The sequence below is a fragment of the Nestor notabilis genome, unplaced genomic scaffold, assembly GCF_000696875.1.
Source record: "Nestor notabilis isolate BGI_N333 unplaced genomic scaffold, ASM69687v1 scaffold28827, whole genome shotgun sequence".
NCBI classification, from domain to species: domain Eukaryota; kingdom Metazoa; phylum Chordata; class Aves; order Psittaciformes; family Psittacidae; genus Nestor; species Nestor notabilis.
Genome location: NW_009938270.1, coordinates 31757 through 55370, shown reverse-complemented (window position 1 = coordinate 55370; position 23614 = coordinate 31757). Strand labels below are relative to the sequence as shown.

Genomic DNA, 23614 nt, shown 5'->3' with positions numbered 1-23614 from the left:
CTCCTGCTAATGAAAATCCTGGAAGAAACTTCATTGTTTAATGTAGTGTTGTCATGGTAACTGTGATTCTGAGTGCATTTATTTCATAAAAATTAACACAGCATTTCTGGTAACGTGACTATCTGAGATGAATGGTGACCTATAATGAGCAGTTAGTGGCAGTAAGTCTGGAAAGTGCTGCTAAAAAAAGGGAAGTTAATGCATGGATTGCTTCTGGTACTATGGTGGAGGGATACACTGCACAGCAAGAGCTTAACGCTGAAAAGCAAAGCAGTATCTAGAGTTACCTACAAGAAAGCAGGCAGGAAGGTCATACTCTATAAATTGTCTATTGCTTTATAAAACAGCTGTTTGTAAAGCTATGAGTGTTAATGAAAACCGTAAAAAGACTTGAAATCTGCACATCAGCTGTTTGTCGTGTATCACATTGTCTCTAAATATAACAAAGATTTTAAAAACTACATGAACAAGGTCACTAGCAAAACGCTCCACTTTTTTTGCCTTTTAATAGAGCCTGATCTGCCACACATTTAAAACTGGACAATTAGTAAAGAATTACTAGTTGGAGTATTCTAGATGGACAGTTAAAATTTTCTGATGACATGATTTTTGTATTTGTAAACTGAAGTTTCTAATCATATTTGAGAAGCTATAGATGACAACCTCAGTGTAACTGATGCAGTAGTGTTTGTTTCAATTTGCAAACACCTTGCCGCCCCCAAATCTCTAAAAGTTATTCTGCTGATTGCAAAGGGATGTTAATTTCTGACTCAATTTTACCATGTATCTGCATCACTTCACATGGGGTGCTGCACAAAAGGATGCTGTAGTCAGTGCAAGGGTCTCCTGTAGCTTCCAATATGCTTTCCTTAATGATGGCAGGAGATTGGCCACCCACTGAGAGGTAAACCTCCTCCTGCTGGCCCTGCCTCCTTGAAAGAGAAGGATCTGGTGCCACAACCCACCACAAAGGGTGAAAGCTACAAGGAAGCTCTTTCTGCATTGCAAATGTGAAAGCATCTGGATATCGTCTGTTTGTTATTTGCTTGCCATTTTCAAGACAAAGCATTGGCCCTCACTACCATTCATAAACTGGTGCTAGAGTCCTGCAGACTTAAGTAGCTGTGGCAGGACTTTGAGAGCTTTCAGAAGAGATGTATTTATCAAGTCAGCGTGCTAGCTTGTCTTCTTCACTTTTGAAGAGCACGTTCTTTTCACAACCTGTATCTTTCTTCCAATCTATTTTAATTCTTCAGGAGGATACTCCCTACCTTTCACAGAGGGCAAACACCTGAAAATTCCTTTTCTTTCAGTATGAGTATGTATATAGCTGAAATGCTTAAATGTCATAAAGGACATTTGCAACCTTCAAATATTAAAACTCATCACTGTGAAACTACTACAGTTTTAAGTAATTAGTTAATAAAATGCAACAAACCAAACAGAAAAAAAAAAACCAAACAAAAAACCCCAAAGTGATGAGAGCAGCAGCACAGGGTTAATGATCCATGATCATTAGCATGAGCAGAAATGGAAGTTGTGAAATGTATATAAATCAGTGACTTGTATTTGTCTACCTTCTGTATGGTTGGACCTAAATTATCTATTAGACTACGCTGCTGATCCAGTTCAGAGCCCGCAGAAAGGGTTTATTTGCATGGAAACAAAATAAAAGGATTGGAAGAAAAAATGGGTGTAATTTCTATATATTTGATCCTACACAGCACTGAGGCTTGCAGCTGTAAAAGGCAACTGAATGTTCTCCTACGTCCAATAGTTCAGATGCAGCATTATGTTTTCAGTGTGCAAGAACATTATATTAATATTATAATATGAAATGTATAGATACAAATGAAAAACAAGAAGTACAACTTTTACAAAATATTATTCTGAACCAAGGTATATACATTATACACATTATACATGAATTTTATATGTCGCATATGTCTCCAAATTTACTCACAACAGTTCAAGCCATGGCTTTCTGTGTCATTTGTGTTTTTGAATGGTGAGTCATTCTTGCATCTGTATTACTATTATTATGGATTAAAGAAGAAACTAGGTACAGGATTGTGTTTAACAGAACTATTCTAAATACAGTGCTTGTCCAATCTAGATCTTTCCAAAAGGCTGGGGCAGAGATAGATTATTTACCAGACCAAGGCTGAAGATTTGCCCAAGTAAAATAGCTTTATAACAAAGGCTAGAGTGCATCACAACAGTACTCTTTAAATTTGTAATAGTTGCATGATTTGCCTTTCTTATAAAGGAGAAACAACTATACAGATAAAAAAAATTTGTTCTTTTTAGTCCCATGGTGCTTGTATTGCACATAAGGATGGGTGCTGGAAGTGGAAAATATTTTGCATTTGACTGGGATTTTTAAACAAAAATTCCTTTTCAAAATGAAGATTATACAACTTGTGTAATTTAGGAAAATAGAGATGAAGAGTTGAAGCCAGTTCAGTCCCTGAGTAAACATCTGGAAAACTACTAAAATCTGTACAATTGTTCCCAAGGCCATCTTTCCCCACCACTATCAACAGATATATTTATTTCTGGGTGGTAGGCACAAGCCTTCACCAGTAAAGCATAATCTTTAAGTTGGCCCATCATCATTCCAGTTTAGGCCAGGGCTTCAATTAAAGGGCTCCTCCTGTTATATACTACTGAAATGATTACAAACCTGTCTGCCTTTATTTTTTTTATGAACCTACTTATGCTGTGTCTTGTACACCACAAAGTTTTCAATCAGTGTAGAAACCTCATAACAAAGATGCATTATCGTGATATATAATCCTTTCATAACAAAGTGGGACATTTTGTTGGTCTGTTGTTTGCAGGAAGTGGCTGACTCCCCATTTCCTCGAGTTTCTGTCCACTTTGAGGTGTCAGTAATGCTGGAGCAGAGAGGTGATGAGCAGCTCCTTTCAGCTGATGAAAGTTGTTAATATAGCTGGCAATCAGTAGAGTGATCTCAAGAATCTGTAACAGGAACATGCAAAACTCTTTGAAAAATACAGTGATGTGTTTTGACTGCTGAAAAAATAGCTAACTTTTTAGCAAGTGACAGTCACCGTCAAATGGAAAAGTACTTGTACTTTATCAAACAAATTAATGATGGGGAGAGAGGACATGCCTAATAGAGCTTTTTTCTATTGCTTGTAGCAAATAATGTAATGTTATTCCCATCGATATGCTAATACTTTGCCTTCCACAGTCTTTAAGATTAAACAGATGGCTTCTTTCACTTTGAGATTTTGAGGTCTGAAAGATGACCCTCCTAGAAAAACCTTTCATTATGTGTTCCCTCAGTTTTACTAGAAAATATCTAGTGCTCAGTGAACTAAAGACACAGAGTAAATAAAAGGAATAAAGACTTCTGGGAGATTCTTACCATATTTTTTCTTTGCAATCCACATAGCCTTGCCTATAAGAGCACAATCTGAGGGAAACTTGAACAGCTGCATTCTACTATGCTTATTTGTATGACGAGTTGTGTTTTTACCCAAATTTACGTTTGGAATTTTCTATACTGTTTCATTAATTGTTCTGACTAACAGCAAAAGGCTTCGAAATCTTGATTAGTTTTAAAAATATAGTCAGTCTTACCCGTGAAGGAGAGAATCTAAATTTAAAAAGCATGAACAGTTACTTTACCAAAGGTAAAATATCCTAGGACTTTTAAGAAGTGACTGATCTTTCAAATCTTTTGTTCTACAATTCCACTGTAGAACACAAATGTACCTTCTTCAAAGTTATCACTGGTGCCGGTCAAGCAACCAGACTAGTTTTTAAGTACTACATATAATTCCTGTCCTAAGTATTTTTGTTTGTCCTTCTATTAAAAATTTGGGATGTAATAGACAGGGGCATGAAAGGCAAAGGAATGCATCAGTATTGTCACTGCTAGCTCTTATATTACTAATTGTTTCACTCTCTAAAACCATCTGGCAAAATTAAATAATCTGAGAATGCTGGGAATAAAGAAGGTGTTTCATCTTTCACATCTGTTAAGGATTACCCATTAGAAAAAGAAAAGTAGCAGATGGTGGGAAACTGTTTCAGGTAACATACCGACCTTTGGTTTTGTCATGGCAAAAAGGTGTTTTTCAGTTGATTTGTCCTTTGCTTGAGCATTGTTAACAACCAACATAAAATAATCTTGATAGCCTCCGAAAGTCATCAGACTCTTATACGTATATGTAACTGTTAAATGCTTAAAAAAGAAAAAATAAAAACCAAAATGCAAAGATCTAAGTAGGACAATGCAGGAAAACCACAATATGTCAAACGCTTCTTTTAAAAATACAATTACACATGTATTTTTTTGATATTTGTATTTTCAATACAATTTTTTGTTGCTAGCCTCTTACGGGTTTTGGGATTGCTTCATTCAGACCTTCACTATGAGGAATTTCCATTGCAGATGATAGCTCTTGTGTTTGACCTCTGTTTCAATTGCAAATTAATTAGATCAAAGATACTATAAGCAGGTTTCAACTCAAGTGTGTAATTAAATTTACACAAGTCTTGACTGACTTTGAGAAAAGTTAATCTTAGGAATTCCATTTGAAACTGAAGAAGCATCTAAATAAATTAAATGGCAGAGTATGAGACATTTAAAGGAATTTAACTCTTTTTGTGCAGTGATATAGTTTGCATACACACAAATGAAATTAAATGCTGTTCTCTTTTTTTCCACATCTCTGATGAAACATAATTGCTTTTTAATGCTCCTCTGCTTTCCATGCCTCAGCTACTACTGTTTTGTGTTCAACATCACTCTAGTGGCCTTTAAGTTTATGGTTAGCATTTAATTTATCATTATGACTCAATTTGCTGCAGATGTTCACATTTAAATTCATTGTAAGGCAATATTTGTACAATAACTGACTTAATGTCCTTCAGTTACTAAACCTCTTTTTGCCCTTAGTTTGAAATAGTCCTTTCTCTACCTCTTGCAACATCATTTCTCATATCCCTGATCCTTCTTACATGAAATCAGAATATTTCCTGGAAACAGCATTTTTGAATGGCAAGTAAGGCCTACTGGTACTGTAAACTGACAGTGTTCTCCAGAATGCCACAGTAGCTCTATGAGCAGATGATGTTTATAGAGCTTTCTGCAGTCTGATGCAAGCTCATGTTGCTTGTTCTATGAACAGAGCTGCTGTCTGCTTTCCTAATGTTCTTTATCTCTTTAACTGCAAAGAAACATAATGAAAAGGCTCTATCAGTACAATTATAATGTTGAGATTTTAATTTTCTGATACTCAGTATTAGCACTTGCTAATAGCACCGCGCCATTCTGCTTCTCTGCAAGATACAAATTAAAGCGGGCATCTTCTCAGGCACTGCTTTTTACACTGATTCCCATGAATCGTTTTCTGTGAAAACTTTTATTGCAAATCAAAGAAAAATCAGAGCCTAAAATGACATAATTAAATAACACTGAGTTATATTACCTACTATTAAACAAAAATAATACAATGAAAACAACAATCTTTTAAAGTAACTGCTCTTTGCAGAGTGTATGTATTATGAATAATAATGGAAAATGAAGTCTCCAGGAAAAGAAAATTAATGTTATTGTAAGAACTGTAACTATGGATCTCCTGACATCTGAATGATTAAAACATTAACATTTCATTAAAAGATACAAAAACTGTATCTGATAAACAAAAATAAATTCTGTGCGAAGAATTCATTACTTATTTCTATTATTAGTGCTACTGTAATGATGGTAACATTAAAGTGTTTTGAAAGGACTGAATTTTTGCTTTAAAAGACTAGATAACTTAGTGTGGAAGGCTACTGCCGTCTTTTACATAGCATGCTGGTGAATCTCTCCATAGAGTTAGTATTAAAATCTACTCTCACCCAAATTAAAAAAGAAATTTCACTTACCATAGAGCTGTAATCTAGGATGCTTATGCCATCTTCATGTATAGCAAACCATATGAAGGACTTCTCAACTGAAGATGTTGCTAGAGGCTACAAAGAGAAATGTTCTTTAATTACTACTTCAAAATGAGGCAGTATGTAAATAATTAACTCTCAGCTATTAGAGAGCTCTCTCCATCCACAGATCTTACTGAGATTTACACTGGGAGGGAACTGATGCAAAGAAATTGAAGTAGCTGCCCAAAGCCATGTAGGCAGCTAGTGGCAGAACTCTGAACTCAGCCTCATACTCCTGAAGCCTCCCCTAGTACTTAGTCCAATAAAAGGTATAGTCTCATTTATAAAATAAGATTTAAAAAAAAAAAAAAGTTAGGTGTTTTAAAGTTTGTTCACTAGCACGTATGTCTACATATGCAAAGAACAGAGTGCTGATAAGCAATTATATAGCTATATGGGGATCTCCTAATTAAATATAAGGGGTCACATGACAATTCTGTTTAACATAGCTGTTACGTGAACTGAGAATTACAAGACTTAAGAGAAACTGAGAGAAGCCAGCACAGAAGTGAGTGTTCTGAATAACCGTAACAACATTTAGTGATTCTACAAGGTGCAGCTTCCATAGCTAGTTAATGATGCCTTTTCAATATTCTACTAGTTATCAGGTAAAAAAAGTCTGGAACAAAAAGCCTATTTCTAACTAAGATATCAGAAAATTAAATGATACCACCTAGATTAATAATGTAGAACAAGTAATAAGTGTATTGGAAAATTACTATTATGGTATGCATGGTACTATGGCAATTACATTTCACCAGTATATGGCTTAAACAAGTTAGTAATTTGGCAAGATACTCAATCAGCACATATACAGCATACTCATTTACAACAAAAAGGTATTACTATTTGCAGATTATATTTATATTAAAAAAACCCACAACCACTCAAACTCAGTAAAGTTTCTTACTCTTGCTGCAAACAATTTAGCACCAAAGAAAGACCATTTTCTGGCTACAGTGAGATAAATGCGCACGCAGTCTGCAGCACTGTGCCCCCGGAGAGCCATCCATCTTGTAGACAATCGCTGACAAAGCTGTCTGTTAAAATGAAATATGTAATTTAGTTATTGAAAGGAATTTAAATGCTTACCCATAGTGAGTTTAATGAGCAAAAAAACCCCATCTGTTAAAATGGTAATTTAAGTTAATACAACAACTATCACTTATACAGTATTAAATAAATCCAAAACATCATTTAATGTTTTTTGCACATGAAAATTACTAAGTATCTTCTAATTTTTGCAGCATTAGAGTTAAATATTGATGTAGCAGTTGCAGCAAAAAGGGAAAAAATCTAGGACGGCTTTTAATGTGTCTGTACAGATAATCAATCTACCTTTATCAGTACTCAACAGCTATTCCAGTTGTCATTCCAAAAATCCATCCAGTTTAACACGTATCTTTACCCGTGGCTAGTAGCAGATGTGGCAGGTATGGCTTAACACTACTCCTTTTTAGTGAGTCTGGGTGCTGCTACCAAAAAGGATGCTTCTGATGCATGATGTGTTTGCATTGGCTATTTTCTTTCATGGCCCCATGGTGAACTGGTTCAATGAAATGATCCTATGGAAAACTAATCCTGAAAAAAACCACCCCAGAATACCTTTCTAGCAGACTGAGCTGTAGGAATGACTCACCTGGCAGCCACCAGATTATTAGATGCAGACCAAAAAAAGGAAGGGGGAATATGTAGTAAAAGGGAGATCTGTCACTTGCAGCTTATTCTTACGAGAAGTTTATGAAGTTGAACTACACCCTTAGCAAAAGAATACAATCAACAGAGCAGGTAGAGAGTGATTCTTTTCCTGCCACAGACTTCCAGCTCTGGGAGTTGCTAAATTTAGGGACTATCTGAATAGTTCAACAGATACTTGACTTATCCTCCATGTGTTGTTCTAATCTAGCACCTCTGACGCTTTGTTCTGCGAAATCAATTGCATCTGTTGTGCATATACTTTTGAATAGCTCTGTTATGTTCGGAGTATGTAGTAATGTTACTTTTTGCATACAATAATAGCTTTAAAATTAGCTCTGTAGTGAGGAAAACATTTCTCTGATGTTTACTGGACTTCAAAATTGTTGTATCATTGTCTTCCCATAATTATTACACTGTTCTGCTCTTCTTCATGTTAGTAGGTGTTGATTGAAATGAGTTGCAGGTTATTAATTTTAAATTAAGGGATATCTTCCTAGCAAGTCCACTGAGTTAACATATTGCCAATTTGACTGGCTGCCAGAGACTGAACATTAGAATAGCAAACACTCAGATGAGATCCTCATGTCCTGTACTTTCAGTAGTTCTTTAGTCTGTGTACAGACTTAATTTAGATTTGCTGAGTAAGCAAAATATGAATTTCAAAATCACTGGCTTTTGTAACACTGTGTAGTAGCTTGGGCAGGTTTTGCCAGAATGTGTGTGCGTGCTTAATGATGGTCTTCTGTTTAGATTAGAAATATACCGTGGAAATGGGTTCTTCAATTTAGTAAGAAAATTAGTTTCAAACACAGGTTTAGGCAAATATGGCATAACAGTAATGACAATTTAAAACTTCCTCATTTCAATCCTAGATTTTTGGAGAATATGAATCCCAAAATACATCTCACCTTAACTGTTCCTCTGAACAACCATGCCTGTATCTCTTAGGGTAGAATCTCTCCAAAACTTGTTTTAATGTTTGATTGGACTTGGACTGGGAAGTGACTTGCCCTGCTGGAGTTGAGAAAGGCCGTTCAAAATCTCCAATCTCTACCTAAGGGGGAGACCGTGAAGAAGAAAATTTTTTGTCACTCCAGAGTAGTTCTCTAGCTGGGCATTATAAGGTATCTTTTCCTCTGTCTTGCCAAGTATAAAATGAAAAACAGCTTGTCAGTTATTTTCACTGAGGTAAAAAATCATGCACATAATTTTACTTTTCTGATTTTGTATTTACCATGGAAAAAATATAAATATCAAGTATAAACTGTACAAATATAACACTTACTAGTTCTGCTCTAAGATTGCTAGATCTCCAGCTGACACAAAACAGTTTAGATTTATCGAGTAACACCATCAAATACCTTTCTCAATAACCTTCCCTTGAGCCATTCATTTTTTAAAATAAAACAGATCCTATCAAGACCATGTCTAGTAAAGGAGTCTTAGGCTTTCATTAAACAGCTGTTATACTCTGGTGTATTAGCTTGCAGAAATCATGTAAGGAATAGTGAATGAAGAAATGGAACAAGATTACATGATGTTTGTTCAAAGAGGGCATGACTGTGTAGGAGGTAAAGCACATTTTATCGTACTGGTGCCAACAGTGGCACACACTGTAAAGCATTCCCACTGAAGTACAGTTAGCATAAATATTCCAGCCCAGGCTATTTCCTGCACTATCATGTGTAAAAGGTGGAAGTCACTTGCCTGTCAAGCAGTCCTAGATCAGTTTCTTTATTCAGGTTTTTCATCTGTAAAACTGTTGTGTGACTCATTAATGCACAAGGATTACCTGAGCTAAAAGAGCTGTCAGTTCCATTGCTAGTTCTTTGTTTACGGGGAAAAGTCCATTGACTATTTGATCATTTGTCTGATATACCAGCAGCAGCTTCTCTCTCTCTGTCTCCCCATGGACTTGAACTGAAAAATAAAGCCTACAGAAAAGACAGAAAGTTATTAAATAAAGAAGATAGGAAAATGCATTTAGCCCTAAGGATTAGCATTATCTGCTTTGAATGTGACATGTTTACGTCGGCGTCAAAACACATTAGCAGAGCAACACTTGTACTTGAACCCACAGGCAAATATTTAATTTCATTCTCCTGAGTTCAGTGTTGCTTTTTTCTTTTTTTTCTTTTTTTCTTTTTTTTTTTACAGCCCTGCTCACCACCTAAGGACTAAAAAAGTTGACTATTTTTTTAAAAAAATGAATCTCCAGTTACACCAATTTGCTATTTTTGTTGTGATCATTTCTTCAAATGAAGAAACTATGCTGAAATTAAAAATATTATCTTGGGGCAAACCTGTTTTTGTAAGTAAGGCGGACAGTCCTTGTGCCTTCACATTTCCCAGGGTGCTGTTCTTTGGAGGCTTGCTCCCATTTTGAAATAATGTCACAGATCTAGAAGGAAAGCAATATAAAACTGACTTTGCCATGTACTGCACTTCGAAAACACTTTTCAGAGAAACTGGCAACTTATTTTAGTATCTTTTACCTATTACATATCAGAAACATACATCGCTTGAATTTCTAAACTTACTGAAAGATAACTTTACTTGCATTTTGTAATTGGAGCACGTAAAAATGAACGTTTTTTGCTGTTTGTTTATCCTGCAACATACATACCACCTTTGGAAATGAGCCATAGCATGCTTCTGTGGAAAGGCCAGGTACTTGATTTAGCAGCGGCCAATTAATGTGTAATTATAAAAAGTGAGTTGCTATATAATTAATCAAACGCCTTTGATCTCTGCCTTCTCTTTCTGTTGCATGCTGGAGTTTTTCACGTCCTTTCTGGTAACTGCTATAAAGTTTATATGAAGTTTGTTACAAAGTGCAGCAAGAGTGGTTCATAAGGAGCAGTGTGGGTGGGTAAGTGGGCAAACAGGCAGGAGGTGGAACAGAGGTCCTAAGACCCCTGCGGGGCTTCATGTCACTATTCCTTCAGAATAAAGCCTTCCTGGAAGCAGCAAGCAAAGGAAGCGAACAGCTTCTGAAGTTACATTTATCAAGAAAATAAGTACATTTTTTACACATTTTGCTTTCCATATGGTAATTACTCTGGTAGGGGGAGAAAGCTGATTGATATGACTCTGCTTGTTTGTTACTAAGGCCTAGTTGTACCACACCTTGTAACTCAAAGTGCAGCTGTGATCATTGGCCAAAAGGTGCAAAAGACTGCTTGGTAGAAGCACAAAAATTTCATTATTTGTAAGTTGCTAAAAGGCTTGAAAAATGTCTAATAATTTACTAAAACATAGATTATATTGCATTTTGACACTCTCTACTACAAAAAATTTAATTCTAGCAACAGAGGGAACAAAATTTCAGAACAATGATAAGCCAACATTGAAATCTCCTGAATTGAACCCTAATTATTCCATATTTAGCTAAGGATCCTCCCGTTTTTTTTTTCATCCTCAGGATCTCCACCCCAGCATCAATTACTTTTTGGACCTCAAATGGTCATCTTTTGGAGCTATACCAGAAATGTTCATTGAAATCTCTAAACGCATGTTGGACTCCAATTGCTTTTTAGTTTTGAAGGACTGTGATTAGGAACAGCTTAATTCCCTTTTTAACCCAGCTGTTACTTCTCTGAATAGTATCAGCCTCCTAGACAAGGCTTTTAAATATACTTCACTGAATTAATATCAACAATTCAAAGTGATCTTTTTAAACCTTTAGTTTAATGTTATGAAGAAAAAAACCTAAGGACAGTTTTCAGCCTGAAAAATGTTTTTCTTTACATTGTCTGAAGAGAGCTCTGTAAGGTTATTTTGTTATTTTATATGCAGAGCTTGTTGAAGGCTTTTGTTTACCTTGATGTTTCCTTGAAGACAGTGCTCTATATCCTTGCCAGATGGATCATCAGAAAACAGTGCAAATCCTGACTGAGCTGGTTTCCTCATCCCCGTGTCCTGGTTCAGGGTGTTCAGAAATTCCTCCACTGTTGTAGAGGCATCAAACCCAACAACCTAAAAAAGCAGCCAAAAAAGTATTTTACTATCAAACTTATTAAAACCCCTTCTTAAATCTAAGATTTCGAAAGATAATACCTACAGAGTAACAGTGGGACTATAAGACCCATTCCATCCTTTATGAATAATTTACTGTCATTGGAAATTAAAGATTTCCATAAACAGTCTGGAAAAGATTCAAGATTTCCGTATGGGAAGTCAATTTAGTGGAGTTTTTCTCCATACAAAAAATGATTAAGTTCCCAGCTGATTGTTCCTTCTTGCATTTTGTTTATGAAATCAAAGTCACTATCAAAATGCTTCTAAATGCAATATTTTTGTTTTATTGTCATTGTTCATACTGGTTTCTTTGCACTTGCTACACTTGGATTTCTGCTACAGAATTTATATAACAAAGCAATTTAGTATCTGAGCTTTTTGTGATAAATACCATCTGAAAAATGAAGATAATTGTAATTTCCTACACTTTTCAATATGACAGTGAAACAAATGAGATCATGTGCAACTTCAGAGGGATGGCAGATCTACATTAGCAAATCCCAAATATTTTACAAATGTTGCTCTGTCAGTACTACCACAGGTCAGTAATATATAGAGCCTCTTAAGTTTTATTTTCCCAAATCTGAATTTTTGACTGCAAATGGCTTTTATACAGATACTAGCTGCTGATGTTAAATCTGTTTTGAATGTGTTTTCCTGTATTTGATATGTTGAAGATGTTTTACTCTTTTGGCAAAGAAATGCCTTAAAAATGGAACTTGGATATGTGTTCTGGGCTTCTCAGTGGTTGGCATAAAAAAAAAAAAAGCTGCTTAATCTAGCTACAGAGATGAATAGAAGAGTTTTTGATACCACTATAATTGCTTATGTGTTGATCCCACTGGAGTAATTTATGTATTTAATTACAATTTTCATAGCCCTTGGATGTATACATTTTCGAGCAATAACTAACTAATGAGCAGTTATTCCTTCTTAAAACTTCAGTTGTGAAACCTTTTAGGATTATTTAAATACATGTTGGTTTTTTCTGTTTTACTGGGCAAGTTCTAAGCAGTTGAGAAACTTGGGGGGGGGGAAGCAGAGTTTTGTGACCTGAAATCAGAAGTTTATTTGATGTAGCTTTGATTTCATATAAAAGCTTGATTTCTGTCTAGGAATACTGTGAATTTTTAAAAACCTCTTTTTAGCCAGCTCTCACAGATAGAAACACAAACCAGGACGCAAAGCAGTATGCATGTGAGCCCATAGGAAGTTTCCTACAGGCTTTGAGTGATGGAGTCACAAAAGAGTTAAGAATGAAGCTGTGTTTGTTCTGTAACAGATATGGTTATCCTTCACAACTGATAATGAGAATTACAGCTGTGCTTCCAGGCTTTCACTGAGATACTTAACATTCAAGATGTCTGATGAAAGGAAGTGGATTTAATACCTTTCCCTTCAGTCTCATTCATTCATCTGGTGGTCAGGTTAAATAAGAAACAGAACTTTAGGATTTCTCACTCTCAGGAGGTTTTATTTTATTTTTTCTTTAAAAGATTTTTTTCCCAAAACCTTTACTGTTTGTTGATCAAATCAGATCACAAGTACCTTGTGCCTGCAATTTCCAGCAGTGGCACAGGGTGAAGCTTTAACCATTTTTACCGTAAGACTTGCAGTTCTGTTTCTAATATGTATATGCTAATAGCAAGGGGTTGGGAGAGCTCAGATTTCATGGTCTACCTGACACTACCTGATATATGCCGTTCATGAAATGAACAGGAATACTGAAGGGCAGTGAATGGTAGTAAGGATTTCTTAGGAGAGTAGAAAGGATTTCCATTCTGGAAGGTCTGGCTTCTCGGTCTCCATTCTGGTGGGTACGCTCTACACATCGCTGACAGTATATTGCGTATTTCCCAAATTCAGTCCTGTGACAAAAAAATAAGTAAGACAATTCTTGGAGACTGACTGAAAGGATAGTAAACTGTGCGTAAATCTCTCTGGGGATGCCAGAAGGGAAGAGCACTGAGATTTCACACTAAGATTTCCAACACATTTTTCCATGTGGAATTATAAAGAGAAGTAGTCTACTGAGATGAACAGAACTGTGCCAAAGACAAACATGGGTCAGAGTGTTTGGTGTAACTGCCATATTTTGGTTTTTATAGTTTTGCAACATACAGTCAGAGTTCCACTGCAGAGTATTTTTCAAAACAAGTTAACTTTCCCAAGTGGTACATAAAAGTAATGTACTACATTTTAGTAGCACTGGAGCATAATTCTACTCAAATTTATGCCAAAAAAGTATGTCAAAAGATCTGAAACATTAAATGAAAGATTGAAAATAAGGTACTTAAGAAAAACTAGTTGACTAGCTGGGTAGTACTATTCAGGCACACCTGGAATCTGCATTCTTCTTTAAATGAAGTTTAAGAAGCCAAAGGAATGGATGTTGGGGCAGAAAGAGTCCAATGCAGAGAGCCAAGAGCTGCAAGCCCTGGACAAAAAGAAGACATTCACTCTTTTAAACATCATACAAAGTAAAACTTCCTGCTGTGGCTGCTGGCCAGCAGCGCAGCTTACTGTGCCAAGCTGAGTAACAGACAGTGGTAAGTAGGAATAAAAACACAAAACATAGAGAAAAAGCTGAAAAAATAAGCATGTCACCTCACTGGAAGGCCACGCTCTATTTACTTGCGTACAGCCAGGTTTCTTTGGGGGCTGGAAATGGGAAGCAGATCAGTTTGTATAAAAAGCAGTTAATATACAGGAAAAAAACAGTAAGGCTGCAAGGCCAAGCAGTAAGAAAAGAGGAGAACCTGATCATCTCCTACAGAAGGCAGTTCTTCATTCTCCCAGTCCCTGCCTTTGCCTTCTGTGACTTGAACAGTGTACCCATGGTACTCTACCAAGCAGATCCCTCAAGAGGCCAAAGTGTGCTCTCCTGAAGTCAGGGTAGTAAGCTTGCTGCATGCTTTCCTCACTACCCTAAGGATCTTGAACTCAACATTTCATGGTCACTGCAGCCAAGGCTGCGCTTCACATTCCCCACCGGACCACACATATTGATATGTATTTACAACCTAGCATGCACGGTGCATGCAGAACAGCTTGACATACAAGAGGTGACATCTGTCAGAAACCCTGAGAATATCTGAGGTTCCAAAACATGGCACTACAGCTTTTCTTCATGCTCATGCTATAGAGACATCTGCCATGTGGTTTAGCCCACCAAGCTACCTGATGCAACACCTCTCTTAGGAAAGATGCAGTAAAAGAGAATAAGGTTCCATACAGGATGTCTTACTCACACTTAACTTGAAGGTAGTCCATTGTATGTCTAGCCTTTAAAATAAGCACAGGTATACTATGTCACCAGGTACATGTACTTTTGATAGAGGACAGCATCAGCTTCATTTCAGGAAGACACAGCAGTAACAAGATGTTAGTTCAGGTTTGTAGCTGATTTTAAGTAAACAGATGCTACAGAAAAACGGAACCCTTTTCCATTCTAAACAGTCTGTGCAGTTCCTTCAGTGTTGCTGAAATAGATACCATTAAAATAAATGCTGTGTTACCTGTATTGGTCCTGCCTGGTTTTGTGGATGTCGACGTCTAGTCTGTTTAATAAGCTGACAACAGATCTCATTTTGAAGTTCAGGATGTGTGAGACATATCTGCAAAGCACTTTGGGCCAAAGATACATGGTAATCAATGGCAGGAGCGTCAACTGCAGCATTTATAAACAACTGGCAGGTCTAGATATAAAATAATAAGAAAGTGAGTTTACATGAAACAGTCCAACAAATCTTTAAGACGTTCTGTATAATAAAAGTGTGCTATAATTGCAGTCACAATTAGCAGACTAAGGAAACCCTGCTACCCTGCAAAAAGGGGTGACAGGAGGCCAGAATAATGAAAAACTATACAGACAGATGTAACATGTCTTGAAAACCATGCTTTTCACTCTCTATATAATGGCATGAGCTCCAGCAGGAGTTACAACAGCTGTCGTAGTAGGCAAATTTAAGGACCTGCTAAACAGCTTACCTCTCCATAGGACTTTAAAATGCTAAACATACAACTCTCCATGGCAGCCAGTGTAAAATGCTTTTGCCACTAGAAAGCGCAACACAGCAGAAGATGCACAGCTAAGAAAACTAACTCAGAGCCATTTGGTTTATGTCTTGGCTTTCACTGGTATTTTTACTGTGGTATGTATAGCCTTTCCTATGCACAGTACTGCCTTAGGAAAGCCAGGTGTCAAGCATTTGTTTTGCTCTATTAGAACAAAGTTTGTATGTCACATATTGCATTTATTCTACATAACAGCTGATGAATTTTTAAGGTATATAAGCAAAATTCAAGAAATTAATGGAAGCCCAGTCTATTTCTAGTCTATCTGAAAATATGTGGATGCACAGGAGTAATTTTTATCAGCAGTGGAATAACTGAAACATGACTTAAACAGTTTCTAAATCAATTCCCTATGTGACTTTTAAACTGGTTTATACAAAGTTTCAGTAAAGATCATACAAATAATCTCTCATTTATTTCAGGCAAGTGTGTGTGATTTGAATTAGGTGTGAAATACATTTCAGAAAGTGATTTCCAAATAGATATAAATTTGGTTTTATCAGAGAAGTACATTCCCTTTTAAATTTTCATGCTGCAGGATTGCAGAAAGTAAGATAGATGTACTTTTTTAAAGCACTTCAAACATTTCAGAGAAACAAGCTGGAAAGTTTGTCTACAAGTGGCTGTGACTGAACATAAGGGTGCTTGCCTTTCTAGGTCCGAACCATTACATCAAAATTCTCCAGGTAGTTCATGCTTCGGGGAGTTTGGTCTTTAGACTTGTGCAAGTTCGGCGGAAAAAGTTCATTTATCCAAGCTGCATGCCTTCCAATTTGCAATTTATTTCACAATGTACAGAAAAAGGCACAGCAAGAATTTGTTTAGTCTCTGAAACAGACTTTATAGCCTGGCTATTAGTTAACATTTTGTAGTTTTACCTTGGTGAGGGCAGGAGAGAGGAGAAAGAAGGCTAATGGCACTGCAGCATACTTCCTCTCATAGATATCAATCACCTATCTGGCCTTTAACTGAGAAAGATAAAGAGGTCTTACTGGGATACAAAAATTCTCAAGAAGCCAGCTGTGGCACAGCAGTTATGAAACACTGCATGTCTCTTAATCACAAATCCTTTTCACTGCTACTGGGAGATTTACACATGTATTTTTACACGTGTATGAAAATCTTTAGAAGTTAATTAAATAAACTGTTGTGAAATACTTTCACTAATTTTGCTCCGTAATATTTTCTCTATCACTAGAATACCCAATCAGTCTTTGAAGAATAGCTACTTCATGTGAAGATTTTTTTCATTAAAAAGAGCAGTAGAATCTCTGCCTTCTATCTCAATTTTCAATGATCCATGACTTGCTTGAACTTAAACTTTGCTTTGGTTTTTGTCAGATTTTTAAAATTTTTTCTAGCTGATTTAAATATATCTACAACAAAACTTACCATTTGTTCTTCCTGAAACCTAACTGAAACAAATAGTATTCGAGGTACAGTTCTCTGAATATAGAAATCCATCCCTGCTGTTAGGTTCTCTGGGGCTTATGAACTTCATGGTAAAATTATAATCTATGATGGCTGTGGATTTTTCTACTAACTTTCAATAACCTCAGTAGAAAGGCCAGAAGTTGAAGCCTAAACTGCTCCCTCACACCTAGAAGTGATCTCTCCATTGGAAGTGATTGTCTTTGGTGAGATAACACGGGGACATTCTGCTACTGCCCGTTACCTCCACTGAAGCATAAATGTCTCTTTTCTTTTTTCTTATTTATTAAACATCTCTAGTAAGCCAACTAATAGTCATACTTTAGCTAAGAGTTAAAATAGTAAGTTGGTTACTAAAAAAGGCATTCACTATGGTTTTACCTTAAATAATTTAATTGCTTCAGTTTGCAAGGCTTCTGATGGCAATGTTGTAAGAGGGGAAGTAATTCCTTCTTTGCTGTGGCAAAGGGTAGGATGTCTCCAAACCTGAGAAGCTAAATGCATAAAATATATAGGTTTTGCAATTAATTCAGATCATAAGTATATTTAGTAAATAAGTATTAGAAGATTAGTATGTTGAAACAAAACCAAACTTACTGGTATCACCTTCCATATTTAATAATTTGCAAATAAGTTGTTCAAACTCAGATCCAACATTTACACTGGTACTTCCAGCTGCAACTGTCAGATGATAAAGCCACATGTCCTAGAGGAAAAAAACACTGCAGCTCAATCATTCCGTGTTGGAAGGAAATGCTTCATTGGGACTTGGCTCTCAACTTGAAACACTACCATGTGCTCTTGTTGAAGCCCAAACAAGTGTGCCACTGTTTGAATACACCTGTATTCATTATTTCTATGTTACAAATATTAAGCAAGGAAAGCTGGACAAAGCTCTCATCCTCAGCAATCATGGCTACTATCATGGCATTCTGCCTTTCCTCTTTAGAAAGGTCACATAAGTGCCTTTTTATCACTGCTAGATCCTGCTAACCTGGGGATAACGTCAGAAGGCAAAATGAAGTCTACAAGATTGAGAACAATGAAACGATAATAATTAAAATTGTTTTAATCATACCTCTTATTTCTCCTTCACTTCAGTAGGGAAATCTTCGCTACTGTTAGCCTTATCAGTGAAAATAGATGCCAGAGTATCAAAACCTCTCAGGAAGGTCTACTATATGTCTGCCTACAAGTTACTGTAATGTGAGAAAAATTTCCCAGTTGCAGTATATTTGAGATCCTGTAGGCAAACCTGCTTATTTTCATCTATTTTTAAAAGGATAACCTACAATAGCATTGGTTCACAGACAAACTCTGATTGATGTTAATGAAGCAGGACCTTCTCCTTGCTTACTGTATCAAACCACGAACCAAATGACTTGTAGGTTCCCCTCTTCCTCCTCTTTAAGAAATACTCATTTCACAGCACCATACTCATAGACGTATTACTGAAACTCAATAAAAAAGTCCTTTTATTACCTTCTCATGTTTGGATCCTATAAGAAGATAAGTGGGTCCTTGATCTTTGGGGTGGATAACAACGGTGTAATGTGTAGATAATAAACTGCGACCACTAGCCTCATAATCTTCATCAGAATCACAGGATCTATCAACTTCTTCAACCTTTGCCTCAAAAAGCTTGATTTGACCAAGAGGAAACTAAAAGTAGATAACAAAATTGGTGAGAGAACAAATATTCACTTCGGTGCAAGTTTGACTTAATCTAGGGTGGGCTTCTGGAATAGCGATTCGATGAAGTGAGTTGTTAATGCAATAATTGTGAAGAAAACATCACATAGTTGTGGCTCTTTACTGCAGTGCTCTCACTGGAATAGTGGAGATCCTAATAAGGATTAAAAATGCATGCAGTGATTTGTATTTTCTGTGGTGCTCCTGAAGCATTCAGCTTTTTGAATTTTGAGAACCAAGAGATGCTGTTTCATATACAAATAGTCAAGACTTACTTACTAAGTTTAACTAAAACACAGTTGACTTTTTAAATTTGAATTCTGTTTTGGAAGGAGGCCACTCTCATGGACTCCAGTACTGCAGACTGTGTAATTTGTTTCTGCATAGACACACTCAGCTACAGCAAACATGGTTTTAATTAGCAAACTGTTGAACAACAGAAATGAACTAGCTTTGGAAAGCTTCATACATATTCTGCTTACAAAAGCTAGCAAATTAGTTTCAATTTTGCTTTAAAAGGGCAGCAAAACTTGTTCCAAATGTGAAGCAAATGTTTACAAGAATCCAGCAAAATTCTTAGGATGCTTCTGAAGGGCTAAACCACCAATTCTTCAATTGTAAAAATGCGTAAATTCAGATACCTTAAACATACAGATTTCTTCATAGAAGAAAATGCAAGTTAATTTAAATGTCTCTGTAAAATGAGCTAGAAATTAATGCTGTAGTAATTTGATTCCACAGCCCTATATGTAATTAAAATAAAAAGTTTTGATGCATGGTTACTGCTATCTTATTCAGACAGTTCTAGAAATAAGTTTTAGCTGAATGTTTAAAAATGGCTAAGAAAGGAAAGTATAACAAAGGACATAGCTAGCTTTATATAAAGACCATGGATTTCTGGGTCCAATGTGATCATTTGGTTACATGAGAAGTAACAAATGAGATTTTCTGTATTTTTTTGAACTCTTGGTTATAATGGCTCAGTATACTCTTATCATCTTATCAAGTTTCATGAGTCTTTTTGATACAGGTAATAACGGTATGAATCAAATGTTCATAACCTCAGTGGTATTAACAAGAATTCTTGTAGAAGTTTCCAAAACCTTGTTCCTAACCTACCTCCATTAAAAAGATGTTTCTTGATGACAATATACAATGCCTTGAGAGCAAAAGGACAGATGAAGTCTGACTAGGAAATGTCCATTGTACTGTTTTGGTAGGTAAATATGGCTGGAAATATTAGGACCAACAACAGTCAAGAGGGTGGGTACAGAACTAAGGGCCAGGCCCAATGTGGAAGAGCCAGGTCTTGCTCTTCCTTAGCAATTTGTGTCCTACAGGATATGGGATGCTGGGAGGTTAACTTAAAACTGACTGGATCCCTTTTCTTCCTCAAACAGTATTTTCTCTAGGTTTTAGAAATAATTTTTTCATCCTTTTCTTTGCATCCTCCATCTCCATTTCTGTTTAATTCATCAGTTGTGGACAGTGAGCTCTTTTTCTGTAATCCTCATGAGAATGGGAAAAGGCACCACCCCCACAGATACAGATCTGCAAAGCAGGAAACTGCATTCTGCAAGGCTTTTTTTTTTCCCTTGCCTTTCTTGCAGCACTGTGAAGGTACAGTGATATGCCAAAGAACAAGATTTGGAAGTCAAATGAGGGATAAAAAGAACATTTAATTTCTTGAAACCTGCAGTCACTGCCCACTGCAAACATGTTAGAAAGGGCCAGCTTCCAGAAGTAAATGACAACCAGGTCTTTTCTGATGAGTCTCACACTTGTCAGAAAGGGACACCTGAACCGTCAGCAAATCAGCATCCCCTTTCAGCTAGGGATAAGAAGACACTGAATATGTATCATGACCTGTAGGAGAAGGAGACCAATGGGTGTGCCCTGGAGTACTGTCTATTAGATGGAAACTTCCCAAGTTGACAATCTATGAAGTGTTTGGTAATCAAGATAAAATAGGCATATACTACCCAGGCCAGCTGTTCCTTAATAAACTCTACTGTTTAAAGTCCGCTTCAGTATGTTACCTTCCATTCACTGAGGAGACAAGTATGGGACTTACCTTGTCTTCTTGATTACGGAAATAATACAGTATTTTTCCAACTAGGGTACACCAAACTCTTTTGGAATATCCATGTTTCACCTGAAATTACAGAACATTAGAAACAAGCACAGCAGAGAAATACAAACTACACTGTACCATCTCTGAACTTTGGTGATGCTGGGAATAAATGCCTTATTTCAAATTCTTCTCCACATTACTAGACAAATAATTATAACTGTGTAACTCTAATAAAGGCACAAGATTGAGTGCATTAGATGCTTATCTAAAGCCTAGTCAGGCTGATGTGAGTTTTTCATTTCGCTTTGGATCAGGCCTAAATTACTGAAAGCTGAGGAAATGGAAGAATTAAAAGAGAAAAATTCCTTTTATGTAGCATTCTTATTATCTTGAAATATTCTGTCCCAGTGAGTAATACAGAAAAAGAGAACACTCCACTGAAATAAGGTAGGTCAATTAGCTACTGAAACATATGCTGAACTAGGATACCACCGAAGTGCAAAGGGAGAACTCAACACAGGAACTAATGAATTAAAAAGACAGAAAGAAAAAACTGATCAAATCAAACAAACATCAGTAGGTGAGCTTGTTCACATTGTGAAGCACTGGGAAAGCACATACATGCCTGTTTTGTTTGTGTTTATTTTACTGTAGGGGCATTTTCATCTAGATATTATTGTTAAAAAATATGGAATAAAGCAGATGTGGGGAAGAAAAGTGTTCCTACCTTTGTCAGTAATCCTTTCATGGTTGGCTTGACTTCAGGCTGTATGAAAAGTGGGCTGGCAGCCTGTATTTTAAGAACATTCTGTAGTACTTTGATCCATTCTTCTAAGATGTTGGGAGAATCTGCAGTCAGGTAGTATGTTCGTTTTTCTGTGGTCAGCTGTGTAGGAACAGGAGAGTCTTCAGCTTTAATAACATTATAATTTGACCCCAGAGTGTGGGGGTTGTAACATAAACTACCCAACACAGATTCACAGCTTTGGGGGGGTCTATTTTCCCTAAAGTACTTTTAATTAACAAAACATTCTGTGGCCAGGCAGAGCAGACAGACCCTTTCTAACGTTTTATGTGCAAAGTTCCAGGACAGCAGAGTTGAGAAATCTCAATTCATCTCCTTTCAGACAAGCAACTTCTCTCAACCATAATGGCTGGCCCCAAGACTACTCTCTATTTATATCACATATGAAGATCTGACCTTTTCAGCAATACAAACAAGACTAAATGTAGGCCTTTTTATACTCTGTTTCGGTAACTGAAACTATTCTTTAGTTTCAAATAAAGGGCACTGGTTAATTCCAAGTACACATTTAGACTTCCAGTGCAATAGGGTCTGGAACAAGGGGCTGGTTTTGGGGATGGAAGGAATAAATACTTGCTGAAACACAGATGAGAAAAGCCCGCACCTGAATAGTTTGTTTTCCATCACCCCTCTCAATCTGGCTAGATGCATTTAGCTCAATTTGACCTTGAGGTTTCCGAATTACATCACTCTGTATGGAAAGAACAGAAAAGGAGTATTTTAAATCTACCAACAAAGAGCAATAAATCATTACAGAACTCATTTAAACATTAATCTTGACAAATAGCTCGTAGTTAAACATTGAGTACCCTTGTACACCTCTTGAAGAACTGAGTCCTGAATCACCCTCTAACAGGTCAGACACCAGGAATGTGTTTCTTTCCCTTCTAGCAGCCCTAGATTCTCAGTAAAAACAATCTCATATTAAATAGCAGGTAAGTTACATGTACTCACTGGAGATTTGTAGTATAGTAATTCGCCTCCTTTAAGCACAAACCACCGTCGTTTCCAGGTCTTTACTTTACCACCCATTTTTAACAGATATCCAGATTTTTCCAAAGGTTCCTGATTATTTAGAGGGTAGGTAAAAAGCAGTTAGGTACAGATATGTAACTATACCCCTCAGAGATATGTATAAATGCACACACACAGAGATACTTTAATGGCTTAAACACACACTAAATAATAATTACAGTATTTGATGAGACTTTTAGTCCAATGACAAAGTTTTTACAAGCATCAGTTAAGACAAATGTCATGCATGTGGGAAAATTAATTCATATCCCTACTTACAGTACATGAAGGAAAGTGATTTGCCCAGAACTATACAAAAGAATGAAGAATAGAATGATTCCTGATTTTACTTTCTAATTAGTTATATTAAACAAGGAAAAAAATTACTACAAGGTAAGTATTTATTTTCCCCAACTTCAGGGCCTAACCTACAGACCAGATATAGAACACTGTAATTCAGAGCTCTGCACAGACGTACTTTTAGTGTGTACACCTGCAGAACACAGAGTTCACAGTTCTGCTCTGTGAAGAAATTGTAAAATAAATCACCTTCATCCCCAGGCAGTAAATTCACTTGTATGCAGAACAGCCCTGCAGAGGACTTGGGGGTGTTGGTCAGTCAGAAACTGAACATGAGCTGGCAGTGTGTGCTCGCAGCCCAGACAGCCAACTGTATACTGGGCTGCATCATAAGCAGCCCAGCAGGTCGAAGGAGGTGATCCTACTCCTCTGCTCTCATGAGACCCCACTTGGAGTACTGTGTGCAGTTCTGGTGTCCTCAACATATGAAGGACATGGAGGTGTTGGAGCAAGTCCAGAGCAGGGACACGAGGATGAAA

The 23614-nt window shown here is 36.6% G+C and overlaps 1 protein-coding gene across 1 annotated transcript in view; it reads right to left on the bottom strand.

Moving 5' to 3' along the window:
* Nucleotides 1-2682: 2682 nt before the first annotated feature.
* Nucleotides 2683-23614, bottom strand: part of PLEKHH2 (pleckstrin homology domain containing, family H (with MyTH4 domain) member 2) — a 48209-nt gene continuing 27277 nt past the window's right edge. The window contains exons 12-29 of the mRNA XM_010019241.1: nt 22716-22826; nt 22366-22452; nt 21684-21842; nt 20957-21037; nt 18673-18852; nt 17788-17896; nt 17572-17684; nt 15201-15380; nt 14022-14119; nt 13373-13550; nt 11485-11640; nt 9966-10063; nt 9455-9596; nt 8571-8716; nt 6875-7004; nt 5911-5997; nt 4082-4219; nt 2683-2985 (exon numbers count right to left, since the gene is read on the bottom strand). Of these exons, the coding sequence (XP_010017543.1) occupies nt 2803-2985; nt 4082-4219; nt 5911-5997; nt 6875-7004; nt 8571-8716; nt 9455-9596; nt 9966-10063; nt 11485-11640; nt 13373-13550; nt 14022-14119; nt 15201-15380; nt 17572-17684; nt 17788-17896; nt 18673-18852; nt 20957-21037; nt 21684-21842; nt 22366-22452; nt 22716-22826 (2376 nt within the window). The 3' untranslated portion in view covers nt 2683-2802. The remainder of the gene's footprint in view (nt 2986-4081; nt 4220-5910; nt 5998-6874; nt 7005-8570; nt 8717-9454; nt 9597-9965; nt 10064-11484; nt 11641-13372; nt 13551-14021; nt 14120-15200; nt 15381-17571; nt 17685-17787; nt 17897-18672; nt 18853-20956; nt 21038-21683; nt 21843-22365; nt 22453-22715; nt 22827-23614) is intronic.